This window comes from Phaseolus vulgaris, chromosome 7 (assembly GCF_000499845.2).
Source record: "Phaseolus vulgaris cultivar G19833 chromosome 7, P. vulgaris v2.0, whole genome shotgun sequence".
In the NCBI taxonomy this organism is placed as follows: Eukaryota; Viridiplantae; Streptophyta; class Magnoliopsida; order Fabales; family Fabaceae; genus Phaseolus; species Phaseolus vulgaris.
In genome coordinates, this window is record NC_023753.2 from 20,169,760 (window position 1) to 20,191,295 (window position 21,536).

General features: G+C 32.1%; 2 protein-coding genes and 1 long non-coding RNA gene across 3 annotated transcripts; all 3 read left to right on the forward strand.

Annotated features, from left to right (window-relative positions):
* Nucleotides 1-483: 483 nt before the first annotated feature.
* LOC137828254 (ureidoglycolate hydrolase) lies at nt 484-6,401 on the forward strand. Its single transcript, XM_068634737.1, has 12 exons — nt 484-854; nt 941-1,026; nt 1,292-1,366; nt 1,563-1,691; nt 2,327-2,413; nt 2,588-2,790; nt 2,870-2,972; nt 3,261-3,352; nt 3,423-3,485; nt 3,695-3,935; nt 5,359-5,399; nt 5,991-6,401. Exons 1-12 carry the CDS (start codon nt 672-674, stop codon nt 6,101-6,103), a joined length of 1,416 nt encoding a protein of 471 aa, XP_068490838.1. The 5' UTR covers nt 484-671; the 3' UTR covers nt 6,104-6,401.
* Nucleotides 6,402-9,590: 3,189 nt separating this feature from the next.
* LOC137828255 (protein WVD2-like 3) lies at nt 9,591-14,191 on the forward strand. The gene is made up of 7 exons (XM_068634738.1): nt 9,591-9,804; nt 11,855-12,422; nt 12,755-12,843; nt 12,966-13,059; nt 13,132-13,203; nt 13,327-13,437; nt 13,638-14,191. Exons 2-7 carry the CDS (start codon nt 11,859-11,861, stop codon nt 13,890-13,892), a joined length of 1,185 nt encoding a protein of 394 aa, XP_068490839.1. The 5' UTR covers nt 9,591-9,804; nt 11,855-11,858; the 3' UTR covers nt 13,893-14,191.
* Nucleotides 14,192-19,063: 4,872 nt separating this feature from the next.
* Nucleotides 19,064-20,177, forward strand: LOC137828142 (uncharacterized). Its single transcript, XR_011083815.1, has 2 exons — nt 19,064-19,371; nt 19,441-20,177. It is a non-coding gene; the product is annotated as an uncharacterized lncRNA (long non-coding RNA).
* Nucleotides 20,178-21,536: the final 1,359 nt, after the last annotated feature.

Consider the following 21,536-nt stretch of genomic DNA (forward strand, 5'->3'; position numbering starts at 1 on the left):
AGAAGATAAGAGGCATACATTTTTCAAAATAATAAAATGTAAAATTTGAAAAATAATGTAAATTTGTTTCTCATAATTCTTGTGGAATATATAAAAAAGTCATTTTAACTAGTTTTTTTTTTCAATATTTTTTCAGTATTTTAGTTCAATATCTTGTCATTCAAAGTTTCTATATTTTACAATGATCTTACATTCAATAATTTTATTTATTTATAAATTATTAAATATCTCAATTATTATGAGAAAACAATATTCAACAACTTTTGAATAACAAATATTTAAAAAATCGAGTTGCCTTATTCAAACTGTTTCAAAAAATATTTATTTTATAAAATTAAAGCATTTATTCTTTTAATTTTGAAAATTTTGGCTTGAGAAATTTTTAGAGAAAATCAAACAAAAATATTCAACCATCTGTGAAAATATGTAATAAGCAAAATGTTATTTTTTTACTTAAAACAATTATGTTTTTATTTTCTGAACACTGAATATGATAGTTTATTTGAGTATCATGATGGGATATTAGGTTTGTGGGGCTTGTGTCCTTCCCTTTCACGAATCACGAGTGATATCTGCACGTGAATGGACAGAACACGTGCAGGGGAATCCTTTATTACCACCGATGAGGTAGGTGTGGTTGCTGATAGCAACGCCAATTAATACCTCAAAAAATGGTTCACTCTCTGCTCCTATTTCTACTTCTCACTCTCACTGCTGTCCCTGCTCAGCAACACCAGTATGATGACCCTTCTGTCACAGCCACCATGGAGAAATTTTCTGGCTACGCAATTCACGAACCTCATTCTTTCCAACTCACTTCACTCTCCGTTGATGCTCAAGCTCTGCAGAACCAGGTACTACTCTACTTACCCAACTGAGGTTTTTGGTCTTTGGGCAGGGTTGATTGTTTGTACTCTTTTTAACTCTGTCTTCTTCTTAGATTGACGAGCTTGCAGCTTTTTCTGACTCACCAGCTCCATCAGTGACCAGGGTCTTGTTCACTGACAATGATGTTTTAGGTCGCAGGTATGTGGATCAAGTTCCATTTTTTTAAAATTTTATTATCATGGTTGGGCTGTATATTTTGGTGGTGGTATTGTGTAAAATAACAGTGTTGATGTAACACTGCGTTGATGCAAAGGTGAATTTATATTAGTGCAGAAAGGAGGTGCAAGTTCTTTTTTTTCTTCTTCTAAGTTTACGTAAGAATAAACTATTCAATCTTACGAAGATATATGCCCTTGACCATAGTCTGCCTTTATAGACTTTTACTCTTGTCTTTTATCTGTAGGTATGTAAAAACCCAGATGGAACTTGCTGGTCTATCAGTGAGAGAGGATGCTGTTGGTAACATATTTGGTCGTTGGTGAGTGTCTGATTGTTCATCAAAAGCTTACAAACTAAAATAACATGTAATCTCAAAATTTGTATTTTTATAATTTTCTCTGACTGGGTCATCAAGCTCATGTGAACCTCGTAACCTTCTATATATATGTTAATAGCAGTATGCCTGTAATTTACTAACTACACTCACCACCTTATCCTTTGCTTGCTTTATGCAGGGATGGTCTTGAGCCTGAGCTTCCTGCAGTTGCAACAGGTTCGCACGTTGATGCCATACCTTACTCTGGAAAATATGATGGAGTTGTTGGTGTTTTAGGCGCTATTGAAGCCATCAGAGTCCTAAAAAGGTTTTATTTTATTATTGCTGATGTAGGACATGATTGAATGTTCAGAATACAAAAATGTTTAGTTGCTGTCTGTTTTCCAGTAATTAGTGAGCATGTATGGAAGTTTCAGCTCATTTAATTCCTAATGTATTTTCACTGTCCTGGTGTTCTGTATTAGCTTCTGCAGAAGTTAGTTCAAATAGATACTCATCTCTTTCAGCACAATAATTTCAAAGTTCAAACATTGTGGCCTTACGACATTCAATCAAGACAAAGCTAACTTATATTTTCTATTTATTAAGTTACTAAAATCTTTATAACTTTAGTTCCATATTTCTGTTGTTTGATGAGTTAATGCTTGACCAGAACAGTATCAATGGATTTGTTGTGTTGTGGATGACTCGATGTTAACCAACATATCATGGCTCTAAACCATTTTTACAAAAAACGGGAACAAGTTATATACTCTGGCAAATACCGAGATATCAACTCATACAACTGGAGAGAAATGAGATGTTCCACAGATAACTAATTCCTTGTAATTGCTTATATGCATGAAAGATTCAAATTCCCAAGATGAGACTTGCAATGTACAATCATTATCCACTTTTGTAGGGAGTAGTGATGTTTGTGATATTGATTGTAAACCTTCACAGGTCTGGTTTTAAACCTAGAAGACCCTTGGAAGTCATATCATTCACATCAGAAGAACCAACACGATTTGGGATAGGTTGCTTGGGAAGGTCAGAAACTGCATTTATGTACTGTCTTCGAATAGGATTCCTATTTGTGGCTATTTTTGTCAACAAATCCATAATTCGTTTTTATCCTCTCGTGTTGTCTCACTAATTCTGATAACCAAGCTACATTCCATATTCTACTTCAAGCTTCATCACTTGTTTGTTACCTTTGTGCAGCCGCTTACTGGCTGGGAGTGAGGATCTTGCAAATGCTCTAAAGACAACAACTGATATTCAAAACGTATCCTTCCTAGATGCTGCAAGATCTGCTGGGTATGGGAAAAATGAAGACAACTTATCCAGTGTATTTTTGAAGAAAGGAACATATTCTGCTTTTATAGAACTGCACATAGAACAAGGACCTATTCTGGAAGATGAAGGTACACACATCTTGGAGCTAGCATAACCTTGAAATAGCCATAACTTCAATAATCAGATGTAATATGTTTCTTGACCCAGGTATATCTATAGGCATAGTTACTGCCATTGCAGCTCCGGCAAGTCTAAAGGTTGAATTTGAAGGCAATGGTGGCCATGCAGGCGCGGTCCTCATGCCTAACAGGTGTCTGCCATCTTAAAACAAATATTATTTTGTGACATTACACCCTTATCCTTTTCTATTATGGCACACAGTAACTTGAACTGAACATGCAGATATCTTCTTTCTATAGTTCTCAGATTTTCATGTTGTTCAATATCTTTCCATGATTTTTGAGTGAACAAATAGTAACATTCTATCTTTGAATCCATTACATTTTCTAGTCCACTGTTTTCATCCCTTTTGTAATGGAAATTTCTTAATTGACAAACTCTAATGCTTTAATTACGCTATATATATCCTTTTGAGCAGAAATGATGCTGGTCTTGCAGCTTCTGAGTTAGCCCTGGCTGTGGAGAGGCATGTGCTGGAATCTGGATCAATTGATACTGTTGGCACTGTTGGTAGGTTATTATTGAAGTGACTCGGTTAATCTAGAACTTTCATTTAAACTAATCTCTGTTATTTTACAAGGTATCCTGGAACTGCATCCTGGAGCAATCAACAGCATCCCTAGCAAATCTCACCTAGAAATTGGTGTGTATTTAAGGGACAACTTCAGTTGTACCACCATGCATTCTTAGAATGTTAAACTACAACTGGTTTTACATACAATTGTTGTTTCTTTGTGCTTGTTACAGATAATTGTTTACTCTTACTTCACTACGTATGGATAATTTCAGTTACTAGTTTATTATAGTTTTTCATACAAATATTTAGATTGTAATTATTCTGTATTGTCATAGACACAAGAGACATTGATGAGGAAAGAAGAAACCAAGTGGTGGAGAAAATTCATCAATCAGCAATTAAAATAAGTAAAACCCGAGGTGTCAAGCTCTCTGACTTTCAAGTCATCAATCAGGATCCACCGGCTCTTTCTGATGAAGCTGTCATAAAGGCAGTTGAAATTGCAACAAGAGAACTAAATCTGACAAGCAAATTGATGATCAGTAGAGCCTATCATGATTCATTGTTTATGGCCAGGTAATGCTGGAGAGAGAGAGAGAGAAAGATGACAGTTGGTTTTACTTGAGCAGATATTATTTTTGTATGAAGTACCCAAAATATCCATTATTAAATTTTCAAATACTGAAATGCCGTAGGATCTAACTAAGAAAAAGGTTCATTTAAAGGTTTTGTGATTTCCATAGCTTGGGGATATGCACTAGTCTAATACAATCTCTTTATTCAAGGACTAAACCTTGACCATAATGGAAATCAGAATGGTGACCAAATGGGAGGAAATTAAAAATAAGGAGAAGAAGGTCTTGTTTTGAGCATGCTAGTGAATGGATTCAATAAGTTATTTGAACCCACAACATTTTCTCACAATTTTGACTTGCATATAAATGGTATATATTTTAATTTTGTAGAATATTGTGATTCTTATTATGTTTGGAGTTTTGTCATGTTTTTGAACTTGTTGAGGTGGTCTTGTACTTGTAGTAGTGTAATACTTGACCTAATTATTACTACGATTTGCGGCCTAGTATTTTTTTTCTTGTTTCAATGCTTATCGTATGGTATGAATCTAATTTAATATCATATATTTGGAAGAATATTATTGAGAGGAGGAATATTACTGAGAGGAAGAATATTATTGAGAAAATTGCATGAGAAAATTTGCAATTTTTGCTAGAAGAGTTACAAAAAAATGTTTGCAATTACAGTTTTTGTCAGAAAAATTGTAGGTTGAGTAATAATAATTTGTTGAATATTTGTGGGTGTAGGCCTGCCTTGAGGTGCCGAAATATATTGTGTGCTATTATTTGAATTTATATTCTTATTTGTGGTTGTGCTTTTCTATTAGAAGATATTCTTTTCTTATTATGTGATAGGGATCAAAGTATGAGTCTAAGTCCCACAATGAGCCATAAACCCATTTTTTTTGGGTTGGAGGTGGTGCCAATCTCTTATCTACTTTTGAGTTAGGTATATGTGAGGATTCCCCTTGTATCGAAACCTTCTTGACAAAGGATCAGGCAAGCGTGTCATAGTTAGTGATGAATGACACTACAAGTAAGGGTCACTAGTGAGGTAGTCGTGGCTAGAAATGCTTTGGCTTGAGGGGATGTACAATGTGGAAGGGACTCACACTTGAGGGGGAAATTGTTAGGAATCCAAATGTGAGTCTAAGTCCTATATTGAGTAGAAATGAGAAAGTTGAACACCATATAAGAAAGAAGATCTATAAATCCATTACCTTAATATTTAGTTGGAGGTAGTTTCGATTTCTTATGAGTTTGACTCAAGTCTTATCATTGTAGAATAACTGATCCAGTTGGAAAGACCGAATGCATTGACATAAATTAATCCAATTATGTTATGTTACAAGAACACTACAAAGGGTTTGCTATTATGTGAATTAAATATTTGTTGCTCATGTACGTCCATTATTTAATTGCAGGCTGTCTCCGATGGGCATGATTTTCATTCCTTGTTACAAAGGTATTTACTTTTTCTTTTTGCGAACCACTTGTACTTTCAGCATTTTTTCTGCAATCAATAGCTAAAAGAAAGGGAACAAACTGTAGTTTGTGCTCCTCTAATTATTTTAAAGCGCCTATAGTGATTGAAAAGTAGAGCTCTAATCTTATGTAAATAAACATCTAATCAATGAACCTAGAAAGCAGAAACATTGCATATAACTTTTTCATGTTAAATTAGACATGGCAAAAACGCTCATAGTCATAGCCTTTAATCCCCATCCTACCATACCCAAATATTGAGGGTTCAGGGTTGAGTTTCCTCTGTGTACATGGAGGGTGCCAAGTGGGTTTGAAGATGCAGATGCGTGTCTCAAACTAAAAATAGTTAAATTACAGACAATTTAAATCATACAATTAGTTTATACAGGTCTGGGGGCAGCGAGGACAAGACCCATCCCCAACCCCGCCCAACCTTGTTGCTATTCACATGCATGTGGAAGTGCCTTGCAGTTTCCAATTTGATGGAGATAAATAGGGATATGAATTTTTTGTTTTCTAAGAGCTTCATAAAGAAAATAATTTGTAAATATTCTTTTTCTTGCTTATGCAGGGTACAGCCATAAGCCTGAAGAGTTTGCAAGCATTCAAGATATGTCTAATGGTGTAAAAGTATTGGCGCTCACCCTAGCTAAATTGTCCAGTCAGTTACATCTTCAGAAGTGAGTTCATGTGGACTATCATTGTTGAACAAACACGTAATTTATTTCTGTTAGACTGTTACAGCCTACTGATTAAATAATTTAAAACTTTAGATATAATATCCACTCTATCTATCAAGAAGAGGGGTTGAACCATTCAGTATGAAAAGTACACATTTTACTGTAGTAGAGTGATAATTGCCTGCCTGCCTGTAGAAGGACTCAGGGCAGTGAATTTTACTTCACCAAACTGTTCTAAAGACAAAGTAACTACTTATCCAGTTGCATATAACCCAACCAGAATAGCCTTTTCAAATCTTAAATAGTTGGACCACTTTTTATGTAGACAAAAGACATCTTACTTTTCTCAATTGTCCATATTGCATTGTAAAATCCCACCTGATTACATAGTTTAAACAGCTGGCTTCAATAAATAAAAGTGATTAGAAAATAAGTGGGAAAATACATATTTTTAGCTTGGTAGTTGGAATAGCCCTTCATGGATCCTTTGAGTGGGAAAATGATATTGTGAGTTGTAAGATCTTCCTGAAGAAGAAGGAAGTTAGTAAAGTTAGGATGAATTTTAGTTGGCATGCTCCAGATGGGTAGTTTGCTCATGCCTATGTTTATTGCTTAAACTATGGAGAGATTCAAAGGAGCAAACCGCTCATTCTTGACTCTCAAATTATGACTCAAACTCAATCTTGACAGGGTAGGTTTATACCTACTATTTTGTACTTCACTTGGCTTAGACTGTGATTTCATTTGACCTATAAACCATTGTTTTTTAATGTAGCCTTTACTGTTCTTATAATAATGACTTTTCAACAGACAACACGGTAAAAGCAATTTTAACTAACAAATTACCTCTAGATATGAATGCTGAAGTGTACACTTGCCCGTTATTTCTTTATGTCAAGTTTCTAGCTAAACAAATGAATGAAATTTTTTTCTTATGAAAATCTAGCTACGATTTTAACTAAAATCGGTTGCTTTTTCAGTGTCCATCATTTTCTATTTGATGAAGTTGTATGTGAATTGTATTGTTAATGTTTAAAGAATGTAATGCACGCACTTCCCTAATGAAAAAGCAATGCTAACCTAACAGTTGCTGGGACAGGACATACAATCTTGGCCAACCCTTTCATACTTTAGAACAAACATGCACTTCCCAGGAAAGCTCTGCTCCTTTTTCATGAATATGCTTAGATGAAGCTTCAAGCTTTCGTTTGAAAAAACCATAGCCACGAAATTCAAATTTTCTGTCCCTTATGTGCACTAGTTGTTAAAAAAATTTAATTTGCAAATGATGTAGGACTGAAGACGAAATTCAAGAATCCTAGTTGAACTCAAATTCTAAGAGTAACATCTTCAAGTTCAATTTTTTTTCAAGTCCACACTAATATGTTTTCGGTTAGTATGAACATGTGGTGGGCTTTGAATGAATTATTAAGAATTTAATAAAGGATGGGAGGGTGTTGGGCATTTTTCGAGGGGTTAAGCAGGAACAGTCATGGATAGGATCTAAGCAATGCATTAGATGGGATGTCTTTTCTCTAATTGCTTTTCTGCAAAGACATTACCATCATGATTTAGTGATTCTCACTGGCAAATTTAATTAGTATTTTGTATCATCAACCAGATTATAACTACTCCTATTTATTTATGAACAAATAATACAAACCTGGTTTAAAAAGTGTATACAGACACCACAAATGACTCTTTAAACTGCTTTTTGGAATTGAGCTCGATTTAAATATAAATTCTAAGATAGAAACCAAACCATAGCTATAAATGTTTAGTCCTTTGAATTTCATATTTAAATTTTCCAAACTTTGGCTGGCACAAGGGGGTATGTGTTGAAAATCTTACCCTTACAAGTAATTAGTAATATGACTAATAATGATACACCACTTTCACCTGAAGTTGAGTTAGAAACTCAAATTCTAAGAATTCATTTATATTTAAATTTTTATTTATAAACATTATGATACAAATGTTTTTCAATAATTGAGTATATTAAAAAATTAACTGAAGTGAAACCTTTTTAATTGAACTGTTAATTTTCAATTGTTGAGGACTTTCTCTATATCTTGAATTTGTGTCTTTATGTAGTTTATCTTATTAGGCAATTTATGTGATTTATCTTAGGTAAATTTTATACACACATATACTTTCCATTTTTAGTATTAAGAACCAGATATATATACAAATTTAACCGTGAGACCAATCCTTAAGTGCAAATGATGACTAAATAGAACTCTTCTTATAGTGGATATTCTAGGATTCATGGCATCATTCATTAGTAGAATATACTCGTTTAGTAATGAATAAAACTTTGTAATACGTATCTAAGGAAATCCGATTATAGACGTTATAATTCAATTCTATATATGAGTGTGACTTGTGCATGCCTTGTTTATATATAATTAACCATTTTTTTAGAAAAAAAAACTTATAGTAGAGATTAAAAATTTTATTTAATAGGGGACCATCCATATTGATTATTGAAGAGTTTTCTTATGCACCTGTGAAACGTGATTTTAAACTTCCCATTTTTTTGTTTGATTTATACTCTATCTACACTCCTAATCTTGATTTTAGTAATAAACCTAAAGTCATTTTGTTGCCTTTGAAAAAAAACACATTTTAAATCCTAAGGTAGTGTTCGGTTTTTAATTGGGTGATTTAACGTTCATTTAAAAGTATTATTTTTTATTTGGTTTTCAATTAGGTTTATTCCCTTTTAGTAAAAAAATGAAATATAGTATCCATGTAAAATTAATTTAAAAAGAATTCTTTTTTTTTCTTCTTCTAATTTCAGGTAATGAATAACAAAATTTCTACTCAGGTAATTTCAGATATTGTATTTTTATTTGAAAATTATGATTGAGTTTTTTTTTTTTATAAAAATAGCAAGTCGTATTTTATGAGAGATTTTAGAGTAGAAGTTGTATTTTATATATGTGATTTTAGACTTTTTTTCCACTTGAAAGTTATATCTAAAGTCTTATTTAAAGGGTAAGACTTATTTATTTTTGTAAATTTTATTTATTTAAAATTGTAATTTTTTACACGGCGGAAAATCAAATTTCTACTATTCTAATAATTCCTATATAGGTAAAATTTGGGTTAACAATAGATTGAAGAAAAAAAAAGTTTTCTAAACTTAATTTTACAAAACAGTTTGATTTAAATTCAAAATAAAGTTGTGAACTTTTGAAACATTCAGTAATTTTTGATAAGAAATGACTTAAAAAAGGTGTATGCAAAAGTGTATGAATGATAAAGTTTTGTTGTAAAGAAAGAGAAAAGAAAAGACCATAAACACGCAATCATGTATCTGTACACAAATATCTAAATATCCAATTATAAAGACAAAAACGAGAGGGTATTTGTCTATTTGATTAAACATTGCACTATCAATTATTTTAAGAAAAAAAAGGAAAAAGAGAAGTGAAGACAAAAAGTATTTGGTAGAATAATTTTATCCATGACTAAAGAAAAAAATTATTTACAACAATTGTTCAGTACAAGAATCCAAATTCAAAATTGGAAAGACCACATTTAACACCGTTAAGAAACGGCGAGTGACCGACGGGGCTCATATAAACACGCCACAACACAACACACATAGTACAGGACAAAATTCAGGCATAAACTCAAACTCAAAAACACAACTCACCAACACAGTTGCATTTTTTCTTTCCAGATCCAACTCAAAATGTGAGTCATTCTGCACTCTTTTTCCATTCCTATTCATTAAACTGCACATATTTTCTTTCTCAGATCCTCCTAATCCTTGTTTCTGTGTCTTTTTTATTTTGTTTTATTACTTAGTTTAATGGGCTGTTCAATTATTTCTTTTATAATTTTCTGGGTCATTGACCCTTTGGGTTGATTTTTTGAAATTGGGTTCTGTTTGGTTGATGGGAAAAAAAATTAAGTGAAGGTTTGGTTACTTGTTGAGGAAATGTCTAATGTAGCTGAGGAAGAAGAAGGCAAATCTGTTTACTTGTTGAATTTTGGAATTCACTTTTTCTTTATTGTTTTTCTATTGCAAAGTATAGATAATTCAAAGTGTGAGTTTTTTCCCTTCTGTTTTGGGTTTTGGTTCTTTTCCTGGAAGCATTTTGCACCTATATCTTTGCATGTTTTGATCCAGTTTTGGAAAAATAATGTATCCATCGAGATTTTAACTTTACCATTTTTTGTTGTAACTTAAAATATACACTATAGACGCTCTTCACGTGTGATGTGTGTTTATATTGAATTTGTCGGTGAAAACCATTTATGTAAGGTATTCTCTTCATTGATTTTGGAGTTTGAGAAAATTCAATGTAGTTTAATTTCTCTAAACCACAGCATCTTTTCCTTGGGATGATCTACGCGGTTACACTTAAAAAGAAAAATATTCCGGGCTGTTCTTATTTTCCTTGCTTAACACACATCTTTTTTCTTGCACATATGATGTCTTGTTTTTTATATAGTTGAGTTGTTGATTTTTTAATTATATTAGAGTCTTAATCATTGATTGGAGACACCCACCAACCAATTTGATGGCTTTCCTTTTGCATGTTTTAGTTTTTCTTGAGTGCTTTTAAGCCTGGAATTAGGTAGACAATTGATTCTATTCCATATGATTTATGATAAATAATGCACATATGCTTACATACAAAAAAACTTGTGATGCTCATTTCTTTAGTTTTTAAATAATCATCTGCTGCCCCTTGGTTTCACCTTTTGTAATTGAACACAACGATTATGGATTATAGGGAGAATATTCTCATATTCCCCTGTGTTTATTAAATTTATAAGTACATTTAGGCATGTTAGTTGTAACAGTGTTTAAATTGTGAGTGTCATTCAATTGTGGTTGTAGTGAGGAGAAAATAGTTCAAATGAATGTTTCCAGGATAGAACAATAGTTTCGATAGCACCTAGATAATTCTTCTCCAGACTATGCAAATTCAGAGAAATCTGTAATTACAGATTTCATGAAGGAAGTTTTAGAATATCATTTTCTTTACAAGACCTTCTTATACTAGATTTTCTTCTTCTTTTTCTTGGAACTGTTAACGCTGTTGTTTTAAATAAACTTCTTATTTTTTATTCTTGAGTTTTGGTTCAATGGAGGAAGTTTATATAATATATAGTATCATTGCAGTTTTATACAGTAATGTTGAATCGTTTAAGTGAAATTCTGATAACAAGTAATTATTATTCAAATCGCATCCTTCAGAAGCATTTATTTCAATTTGCAACCTTCAAGTTGTAAGTAAGTTGATTGTTTTAGAGAGAGCTTCTGCTGAAAGGGTTAAGTGCAAACATTTTGTGGGTTAAATTTTCTTATCTTTCTACCCAAAATAGGTTCAGGCTGACCTCAAATTTTTGGTGCCTTGGGAAAACTGATAAATATTGTTCTTTTTTGTATGTCTTTGTTGCAAAAACACCAATAATTCTTTTATAAACATTTTTTTTAAACATTTCAATAGAAGTTAGAGCAGGAGTATTTAATCTATCTTAGCAGATTGCAAATAAGATTTAAACAATTTTCTTTGGAGTCAATTGTTTGATCTACATTATCTAAAAAGTAATGTATGGGGCTACCACTGAATAAGTACATCCCGATTTCACTCCTTCTCGATTATGTATGTACTTATTTTTCTGTTATGTATGTCAAATAGGAATAGAGAACTGTAAAACAAACTATCCTGATGATTTGTGATATTTCAGCGAATTCAATTTATTTAGTTTTCACATTTCTTTGCTATAGTGCAATGGGAATAGAAGATACAGATATTTGTATCATCAAGGAGCCAGATCATGTTGTAGTCTATTCAGATGACATTTCCCATGATTCGGATAATGAAGCTGGAGGTGAACGTCACAATATTACAGAGTCTTATGGACAAATCAACGAGACAACTGAACATCATAGTTCAGAGGAGAGTGCAAAGGAGTATGAAGTGAAGGAATGCACTACAGAAGTTTCTGTTAAGGTCTCTGATGTCATTAATCTTAAAAAATGTGAGAAGTTAACCTCAGATTCCGAGGATGTTCTCAGCGAGAGAAGTTTTAAATCCCACAAAACAAGGGGTAAACACAAGCCACGAGACACTGTGAAGAATGGATCAAGACCTCCTGCTGGAAATATTCATAGCAGGTGTACAGGCAGTGCCCAAATCAAGCCCACGGTTCCACAGCCATTTTCCTTAGCAACCGAGAAGCGTGCTTCAGTTGGAACTCGTCCTGCTTTTGAAGAAGACAACAAGGGAAATAATGAGAGAAAATCTTCAAATAAAAGAAACGTGTTATCTCCCAATATTTTTAAACAGAATCAGGTATATGCTAATGTTAAATTATTCACTCCTTTAATTATTCTGATGTGCCTTAAGTATATCATCAGGGAAGAAAAACTTTTTAGGTTTATATATCATCTCTTGTATGTTCATAATAAATTCAGAACCAGCCAACTTAAACTTTTGACGCCTATCCCATTAAGAGGTTCTTCAGATTGGTATCTTATAAGGATTGCTATAATATTGCAATTAAATGAAATGAAATTTGATTTGACCAAGTTATTGGTAAACTGTTTATGGTTAATTTTTGTCTTGTTACTATTTATTCACAGTTAGTATTGAATCTTCTATTTTCTTTGCTTTTCACCATGCAGTTGAAATCTCCTTTAGTTTCAAGAAAGCCATTGCAACCTGATAACAAGAAGCATCCTGATGAGGATGATGCTTGCTCCGTAGTTTCAATGTATCCTCTTAAAAATGTTTTATTTGAAGTATCGAATTCTTATGTCATCTTTTTCTTACTTTGGCAATGGGTCTACTTCCTTTTAGAATTTGAAATTTCTACTACTCCTTGACCATGTAAAGAACTGGAACTTCTGTGCGGTCAATCAATTCCAGGGCAACTGTTTCCTCTGCTCCTGTGTTTCGGTCCACTGAACGTGCAGAAAAAAGGAAGGAGGTAACAACCTGTATATTAGTTAGATTTGTTTGGATAGGTTTCCTATTGATTTGTGCATGGTACCTTCCATAGTTTTATTCAAAATTGGAGGAAAAACACCAAGCAATGGAAGCTGAGAAGAATCAAAGTGAAGCAAGGACCAAGGTGCAATACTTTATCTTGTATATTCAAAATTTGGGAATACATTGCCATATATCTACTTCTTTCTTTAAGCACATAAGTTTATTTTCTCACTCCAATTCCTTCAACAATTTCTAAACATTTAAGGAAGAGACGGAGGAAGCTATCAAGCAGCTAAGAAAGAGTTTAACTTTTAAAGCAAGCCCTATGCCTAGCTTTTACCATGAGGGGCCTCCTCCCAAGGTTGAACTGAAGAAGGTATGTACTGTTCTTGTACATGTAATAATATCATGTATGAGGCTCAGTTAAAAAAAACTTTGTAGTGTTCATGTTAAGCTCTAAAACCAAATTTCAACAGTCGCTGAATAACTGCTCATTATAAATGTGAAAGATCTAATTACATAGACATATTTTCAACTTCTGGGCTTGACAAAAGTTGAGTATTATGTCTGGGTCAGCTACCAGGCACACGAGCAAAATCTCCAAAGCTGGGTCGACAAAAGAGCAACAATGGTGCAGTTAATGTATCTGAAGTGGATAAGGAGAAAGGAGCTGGTATCAGGAGAAAGCATCACACACTGAAGACCGACAAGTATGATGTTAAGAGTGATGTGAATGGCTTATGTGACCCAAAAAACAAGGTCAATCATATTGAAGAAATTAATATGACCAAAGTAACTGGACAAGCAGAATTGGAGATTGGCAGCCAGTGAAATTTTCAGTGAGATTAGTTTCTCATTTTCTAATTTATATGTATCTGGGGACTGTGGTCTTGTTTCTCCCAACAAGCATGTTCATTTTGTTTTTTCCTTTAACTTAAGGCACTTGCTGCTGTGTGCATTGCGTAAGTAGTAAAATGTTTATTTGTAATTTATTTAAAATTATTTGTAAAATTAAATCCTGTTGCTCATAAGAGCAATTTCAGCATTTGTTTGTCTGCCTGAAGTCCAGGATCAGATTGTTTGAAGTCATCATTAAATAATGCTGTTCGAATAACAGTAATTATGCTTCATTGTTGCCATTTCTTTTGCTACTTTTTCTCGCATTAGCAAAGCCGTGTGGGGTTTTAGTAGTAGTGTACGAAAGACAAGATAGTGCCATAGCTATGATTTTTAACCTCCAACTTTATGGGAGTGTATGAACTTTACCTGCAACATGAAGGAACCTTGTTTAAAATTAAGACGATCATCCGTGTAGATGACCATTTCCTTTCTTTCAGTGACATCACTGACATTGCATACTGTGGCCATAATGTCAGAGGAATAATGTGCTGCTAGGCTGAAGGGTCAAATGCTTTCTTTCTACCTTTAGGTGGGGCATTAATGTCTAGTAGTTACGGCAGAAAACAGGAATAAAAATATTATGTCTATTGCTTATATGGTTTGTTTTTGCACGGCAAAAGATAAAGCCTTTTGAACAAAACATACCCCATTTGTAAAAGCAGCACTTCTGGTGTAAGGTATGTTGCTTCCATATCGATGTAGTTTAGTTTGTGGAAGCATATTCTAAAACTTGTCGAGTTGTAGGATTTTCTGATCAAGAAAATTTTTCTTAGGGGTCAAACCAGATTTGTGTTTGATATGGTACAAGTCTTGTATACTGTTATAATGAGAAGAAGTGGTAAAATATAGAGTTTAAATTAAGTTTTGAGTATGAATTAAGCACGATAATTTATTTGCCTGATCTGATAAAGCTTTAGCGCCATTTTACAATCCTAAATATTTATATTTAATCAGAGTATAATACTCATTGAATTATTTGTAACTAGTGCATTATTTACTTATTTTAATTCTTATACAATTTATTCTAATTATTGTATTATTGTATTATTTATTTTAATGAAATATTTGATCTATAAATAAAAAATGTAAGAACTCATTACTAAAAGTATTTTTGTTCATAAAAAGATAACATTCATCAATAAAATATGTAAATATGTCCTTTTATACCATTTTACTATAAAATTAAAAATTAATTTTACTAAATGCTTCTAATTCAATATATTAACTTATAACAAATTTTAGTTTTCTGCAATTATATATCTGAAAAAACAATCAAGTTCTCAAATGATCAATTATTTCCTTAACTTTAAGTAACTTAATAATTATTTTTAATAGTTAATTTTACCAAACAATCTAGTGTAATGCTAATCTTAATGCTTCAAATGTTAACATGGACATGTTACGTATTTGTAAATGAAAAATGTAAAACTTTAGTGAAGCACAATTTCTTTAGTATTATACTGTTAGGATTTTCTTTTAACTCCGACATTGAAAGTTGTTTTAAAGGGACTAATGGGACTATGACCAATGTGGTAGATAAATTTAAATAGACAATTACTTCCCTGCTTTCTTTCCCACCTCATATAAAATGTGAAATGATAATTTTGTCATTTTTTTATTTATTGATATCTCTTTTTTTCTTTTTTTTTTATTCATACATTTTAAACTCTAAAATTCGTAATACAATTTTGCATTTCTAATTCTAAAATTTAGATAAGAAAATATTGTCCGAAATTTAAAATATAAAATTATATTCTAAATTCTAAAATTTGGGATGTATTTTCTGAGTTTGAAAATTATTTCAAATTTTAAAGTTTGGAATGTATATTTAAACCCATAAAATATATTCCAAATTTTAAAATTAAGAATACAAAATTATGCTTCAAATTCTAAAATTTATGATTTTTTAACTTAAGAAAATATTTTTGAACTTTAGATTTAGAATACAAAATTACATTTCAAATTTTAGAGTTTGAAAGATTTATGAATTATAAAATTAAAACAAAAATCATGCACCTTTTGTTCAAGAGTAATTTTGAAATTGAAAAATTTTTGGACACCAAGGAATAAATTGTGGAGGTGAAGAAAGAAATTGTCATTTAAATATAAGACAATATGAAAAAAAAAACAAGTCGATAACAGTAAAATAGTCTTCACATAAAAAGGATAAATATTAACTGTTGCTAGAAATATAAATAAACTTTTACACTATAATTTTTTTTTAATGTTTTAGCTTTAAATTTCTCTATATTTTCTAAGAACAAATATAGGCAAAAAGAAATTACAAATAAACTAAAAAAGAATTATATATATATATATATATATATATATAATTTTATTTAATAATTCAATTAAATTAAAAATGTTTTTTCATGTCTTGAAAGATATATCATTTGTTAATTTAGTCCTTTATGGGTTAGTTTAGAGTGTCTCAAAATTCAAATCTAACATAATTCATCGTTTGTTTGTTTCCCATATTTATTTTTCTGAAGTAACACCAATTTTATCTATCTGAGCCCCGAGACCCATTCCTTCCTCGCTCATCAGTCCTTTGCATAGTTACATCCATTTCATTGTAATATATTTAATGAAAAACTAATAAAATGTTTAAATACTGAAAAAGGTTGTACTTAAGAGTTTTAAATTAAAAAAAATACTAATTAACTGAGTATCATTAACTGTATTTAACATTAACTTAAGCATATCTGGGCATGTTATTTGAAATTCGTATTATAGCATTAAGATATGAATCTTCCATATCTATGAATATCATGATGATATCATGTGAATGCTTCATTAGCAGTGGTTAACTACAGTTCACCTGTTGGAAAAAAGAATAATAGTCACCGACAACATTAAATGGTTTTGATATTAGCTAGGTGATGAAGTATGGGGAAGTTTCTTTTATCTGTTGAGGCATTAAGATAGAAGTGTTATGTTAGTTCCTGAGGGTGGGTGTGTGCATAGGGAATTAGGTGTTGTGATTGTGTGTCCACTCTAGAATGATGAGTGGGCATAATCTGGGGTATCTACAAGAAAAGGATGGGTGAGGGTGAGAGTGAGAGAACTGAAAGAATGACCCAAAGGGTTATTGAGTAACTAAAGAATTCACACTGCAAACTAAAAATCTTAAGCTATGAAATCTGAACAAGAACTAAGCAATTTGATGGTGTTGAGGGGCCATCGTCCTTGATGAACTTCAATGACATGTTGCTATCGTCCTTTCATTATTACTTTTTGCATGTGAGTTTTATTTCCTTCCATCTTCCCCCGCATCATCAGTTACTCATCTTGTTTCCTTCTCCCTGTTTTTATTGTTTGTTATTCTCCAATTTAACTTTCCCACTTCCCACACACTTCGAAGAGGACAAACACCATCGTATCCTTCATTCTAAATCAATATGCTGCATGCTCAAAATATTTTACTCATTCTTTTTTTTCTTTGGCCATGCTAGTGATTGCTTCTATCATTACATTCCCTTAGTTCACAAATTTTCCTCAGTTTTCTTCTCAACTGTTTCGTTCCTTTCATTCTTTGGACCAGTTTTTGGGTGGTGCAAGTGTGGCATTGTATAATCTCTAGGTGATGCTTTGAATTTAATAGTCAACGTAGGGAGAACTTCTACTTCTGCTTAACTACCAGGTCAAACTCTCGGTTACAAGCTCTTCACCCCTAATCAATTTTGGCTTGTTTGGGTGAATGTGATCATGCTTACTTTGCCTAGCTGCACTTTTGTTTCCTTTTTTGCCCCATTAGGACCACAACAATACTTTCTGTATGTTTAGAGCTTGATGGAATCATATGCTGAAAACACATATCAACAAATTAAAATCCCCATATAGTATGAAAACTATATATTTGTGCATATATACAATACTCGAGGCACCTAAACTTTTTTGCCATTTTTAGTAATATTTTTTTCTTTCTTCAAAACATGTTCTATTTTACTGTCCACTGTCCACTGTCCAGTTGCCACTACCTATGCTTAAGATTATATAGGACTATAACTAACAGTATTTCTTTCTATGTAAAGCTTGGATTGACGCTATTTGGAGTCTCATTCATCAATGAAAGCTCCTATTCACTCTTCATTTGCCCCTTTTTGTAAGTGGAAAGCAAAAGAGAACCCCTTTAAACACCCATCTCAATACCATGATACACAATAATTTGTGTTCTATCACTTTTACTCGCTGCTTAAGTCACTCTGACAACATCAACCCTGTAAGCAAGAAACTCCATCTTATTATTTATTTTACAATAATGCATAAAAAGAAAGCAATGCTATGTACAGGTCCAAAGTCACTATTGAACACACTACACAACTGGCTCCATCAGAACAATTGTGGAGCACAGACCCTGCTGACATAGTTTTACAAAATGTACAAGTAATTCTAACTAAGTTTTTTACTAGGAAAAGTTTAAGGTAATCTGAACTTAGACGGACCTATAAATGTGAAATGCAACAGCAAGAGTTGTGTAGATGGTGTTAAGTCTTCCAACCAATAGGATTATGCTATTGCTAGCCACGTCTGTGATAGGACTTGGCGGTATTGTTTGGTGAGAGATTGGCAAGGCAGGTAGGACTTAAAGGGAACTTTGCTAAGCCTTTAACAGATGCTAAAAGATGTGTTTACTTTTGCATCACTAATCCACCTTAACCTTTATTGATTTGAAACCATTTACCATCACAATAAGGAAAATAGACCTTATTTAACTCCTTTCTTCATTTTCCAAGACATGTATAACTTGGGCACTAATACACACATGGAATGAATAATAACAATGAAAGTGAACCACCATTTAGGTTGTTAGAACACTCCACTCACCTCTCGAAGAGGGGAGGAACATAATTAGATAAACAAAAATTAAAATAGAAGGAAAGAAGTAAAAATGTTTTCCTCAAAGGTGATTACAGTATTTACATAAATTTGAACTAAAAACCAGGGTAAAATATTGTATAATACACAGTTAAAATCTGTGTGAAAAGCTTGACAAGATGGGGGAGCCATGGCATGTGGGACACACCGTTTTCTGACCCACACATTCCCCATCTTCACGTATATAAGGGCCCATGAAAAACAATGCATGGCCAAATCAAAATCAAACAGTCCTCACTGCTTCGGTCTCAAATCAAGTCTTTCTCTCCCACAATTTTTCCACACAGACGTATGAACGAGTTGAGGGGAATGGTGTCTGGTTCGAGACCATTCAGTCTGAAGCAAAGATCATCCATCACCTTGAGAATACCTTGAGAATGATCTCGGACCAGGCTTCATTCCCCCTAGCTTAAAGTATCTGCCCTGATCTTCCTATTAACAATCTAACTCATTCTTTTTCCCATGATCTCGCAGCTAACCATTTAATATTCATTCTTTTCATCTCCAACACAATTCAATTGCCTGGAAACGCGTAAGTTCAAATCTCTTTTCTGTAATCTTTTTCATCCAAGTTCATGTGTTTCTTTCTTAAAACTTGCAGAAAAAGGGGCATGGATACTCAAAGATTACTTTACTTGATTGGCTTCGTTTTAATTGTCTCTTTAAATTATGTCTGTCCATCATATTTCGTAACTGCCTTGGTCAAACATGAAAGTTCTATGTTTCGAATACCCATTATAGTCCTTCTGTTTATGTATAGTTCTTAAATGCTAAACAATATCCAATCTGCTTTTATTACTGTATATAAATATATATGTAATAATTGGGGAAATCAGAATGTGGTTAAATAAAACAAAAGACTGATTAAGTTTTGTTTGGAATTGGTAAGTGTGAAGCACGGTCCCTGTGCCGACCCTTGTGTTCTTTTCACCAAATTCGTTGAAAAACAGAGTTGTTGGTGTGAAATGAAGACTGAAAAGGGAAAATGGAATAGATATGTAAAAAAGTCGAGGCTTATCTTTTTAAAGTTGAATTTTTGTCGATTGGCTTTGCTTGTGGAGAGTTGCAAAGAATATAAGATTTAGAGCTTTCACTTTATTTGTTGCAAGGGTAGGGTAGAAGTTCTTTTAGAGTACCAAACTCATCAAAGTGAAGCTTTGAATTTTAGTCTTTTTTTCAAGCTTAAGACTGCCATCATAACCATTGCCTTATTCAGCCCATTCCTAACTTTTAATGCCGTGTGGGTCAGAGATTGTGCATGAAAACCTCATAATACCATATGGGTCAGACTACTATGTATCATTCATCAAACCCTCATAATAACATATGGGTCATTTCAACTTGGATCTTATTTTCAGTCCTAATGCAACCTTCTATGCTACAATCCTCACCCCACGTCAATTTATTCATTCCACCTTTCCTCGTACACTCCTACTGCACCAATCTGCTAAAATTAACTCAAATACTGATATAACACTATAGTACATCTTTTATACACTACAGAGTATTGCTCTATCTTCATAATTTTCTACTTTTAAAAAATAAACGAACAAATAAAATGTACCATAATACATTTTTATTATTTAATGAGTATTAGAACAGTGAAATAAAAAAAATGATCTGAAATGACATATTCGTAAGAATCTTGTATGTTTTGTCTGGGAAACTGGGTGCCAGCGAGAAACTGCATTATGCAGCTATTTTTATATAAATAATCAGACATAGATATGGAACTCAGATTTTTTTTACCATAATAAGTGTGTTCATTGAACAGATACCTCGTATAACCATGATGAGTTTTATGAATAAATATTTCATTGACTTTGGGTAAGGCACTATGAATGACATCACCTTATATAGTACCCAGTGAAACCAAGGCACACCATAGTGGTCAGGTCTTTTTGCACCACAATGGTACACAATTTGAAAAGTAAATTATGAAAGTGGGTAAAATTTAATTTTTTTTTGTATTTGGATCAATCATATTTAAGGAAATCATACCATACAAACACCACTTTGAATTTTCTTTTTAGATTTTTAAACAGAAATTAATTTTATTAATGACCATTTCATATTATATATATATATAAGTCGTCAATGCATTAAAGAATTCGTGCACAGTAATTACTACTTCAGTTTTCTTTTAAAACAAAGTTATTTAAAGAAGTCTTCGTAAAAGGACAATTTCTATTTTTTTAATTATAAGAAGAAGTCATTATGGCTAGGGCAATTTTTTACACTTGTACAAAAAATAATAGTAGTTTATTTATAAAATATAAAGTTTAGGTATTTAGTTTATTTTTAAACCAAAATATGTAATTATCTGTTTTTATTTGTGATGCTAATATTCAAATGGATTTTTTTAGTTTATTATATAAATTAAAACAGAAAAGAATTTTGAAATAATTGTATTTTTTATGAAAGTTATATGTTGTACTATTTTGATTTCTTTTAATATATAATTATTTTGTTTTGATCAAAATTTATTTCAAATTACTTTTGCTCTTTTAGTTTACACTAAAAGAATCCACTTAAAGTTTTACCATCACAAACAAACACAAATAATTATATATTTGACCTTAAAATGAACTAAATACCTATTTTTTAAAAATAAACTACGATTATTTAAAAAAAATGTAATAGAAACAATAATAAATAAAAGTAATCCTTACTGTAGAAACTTGTGAAAAAAAAAAT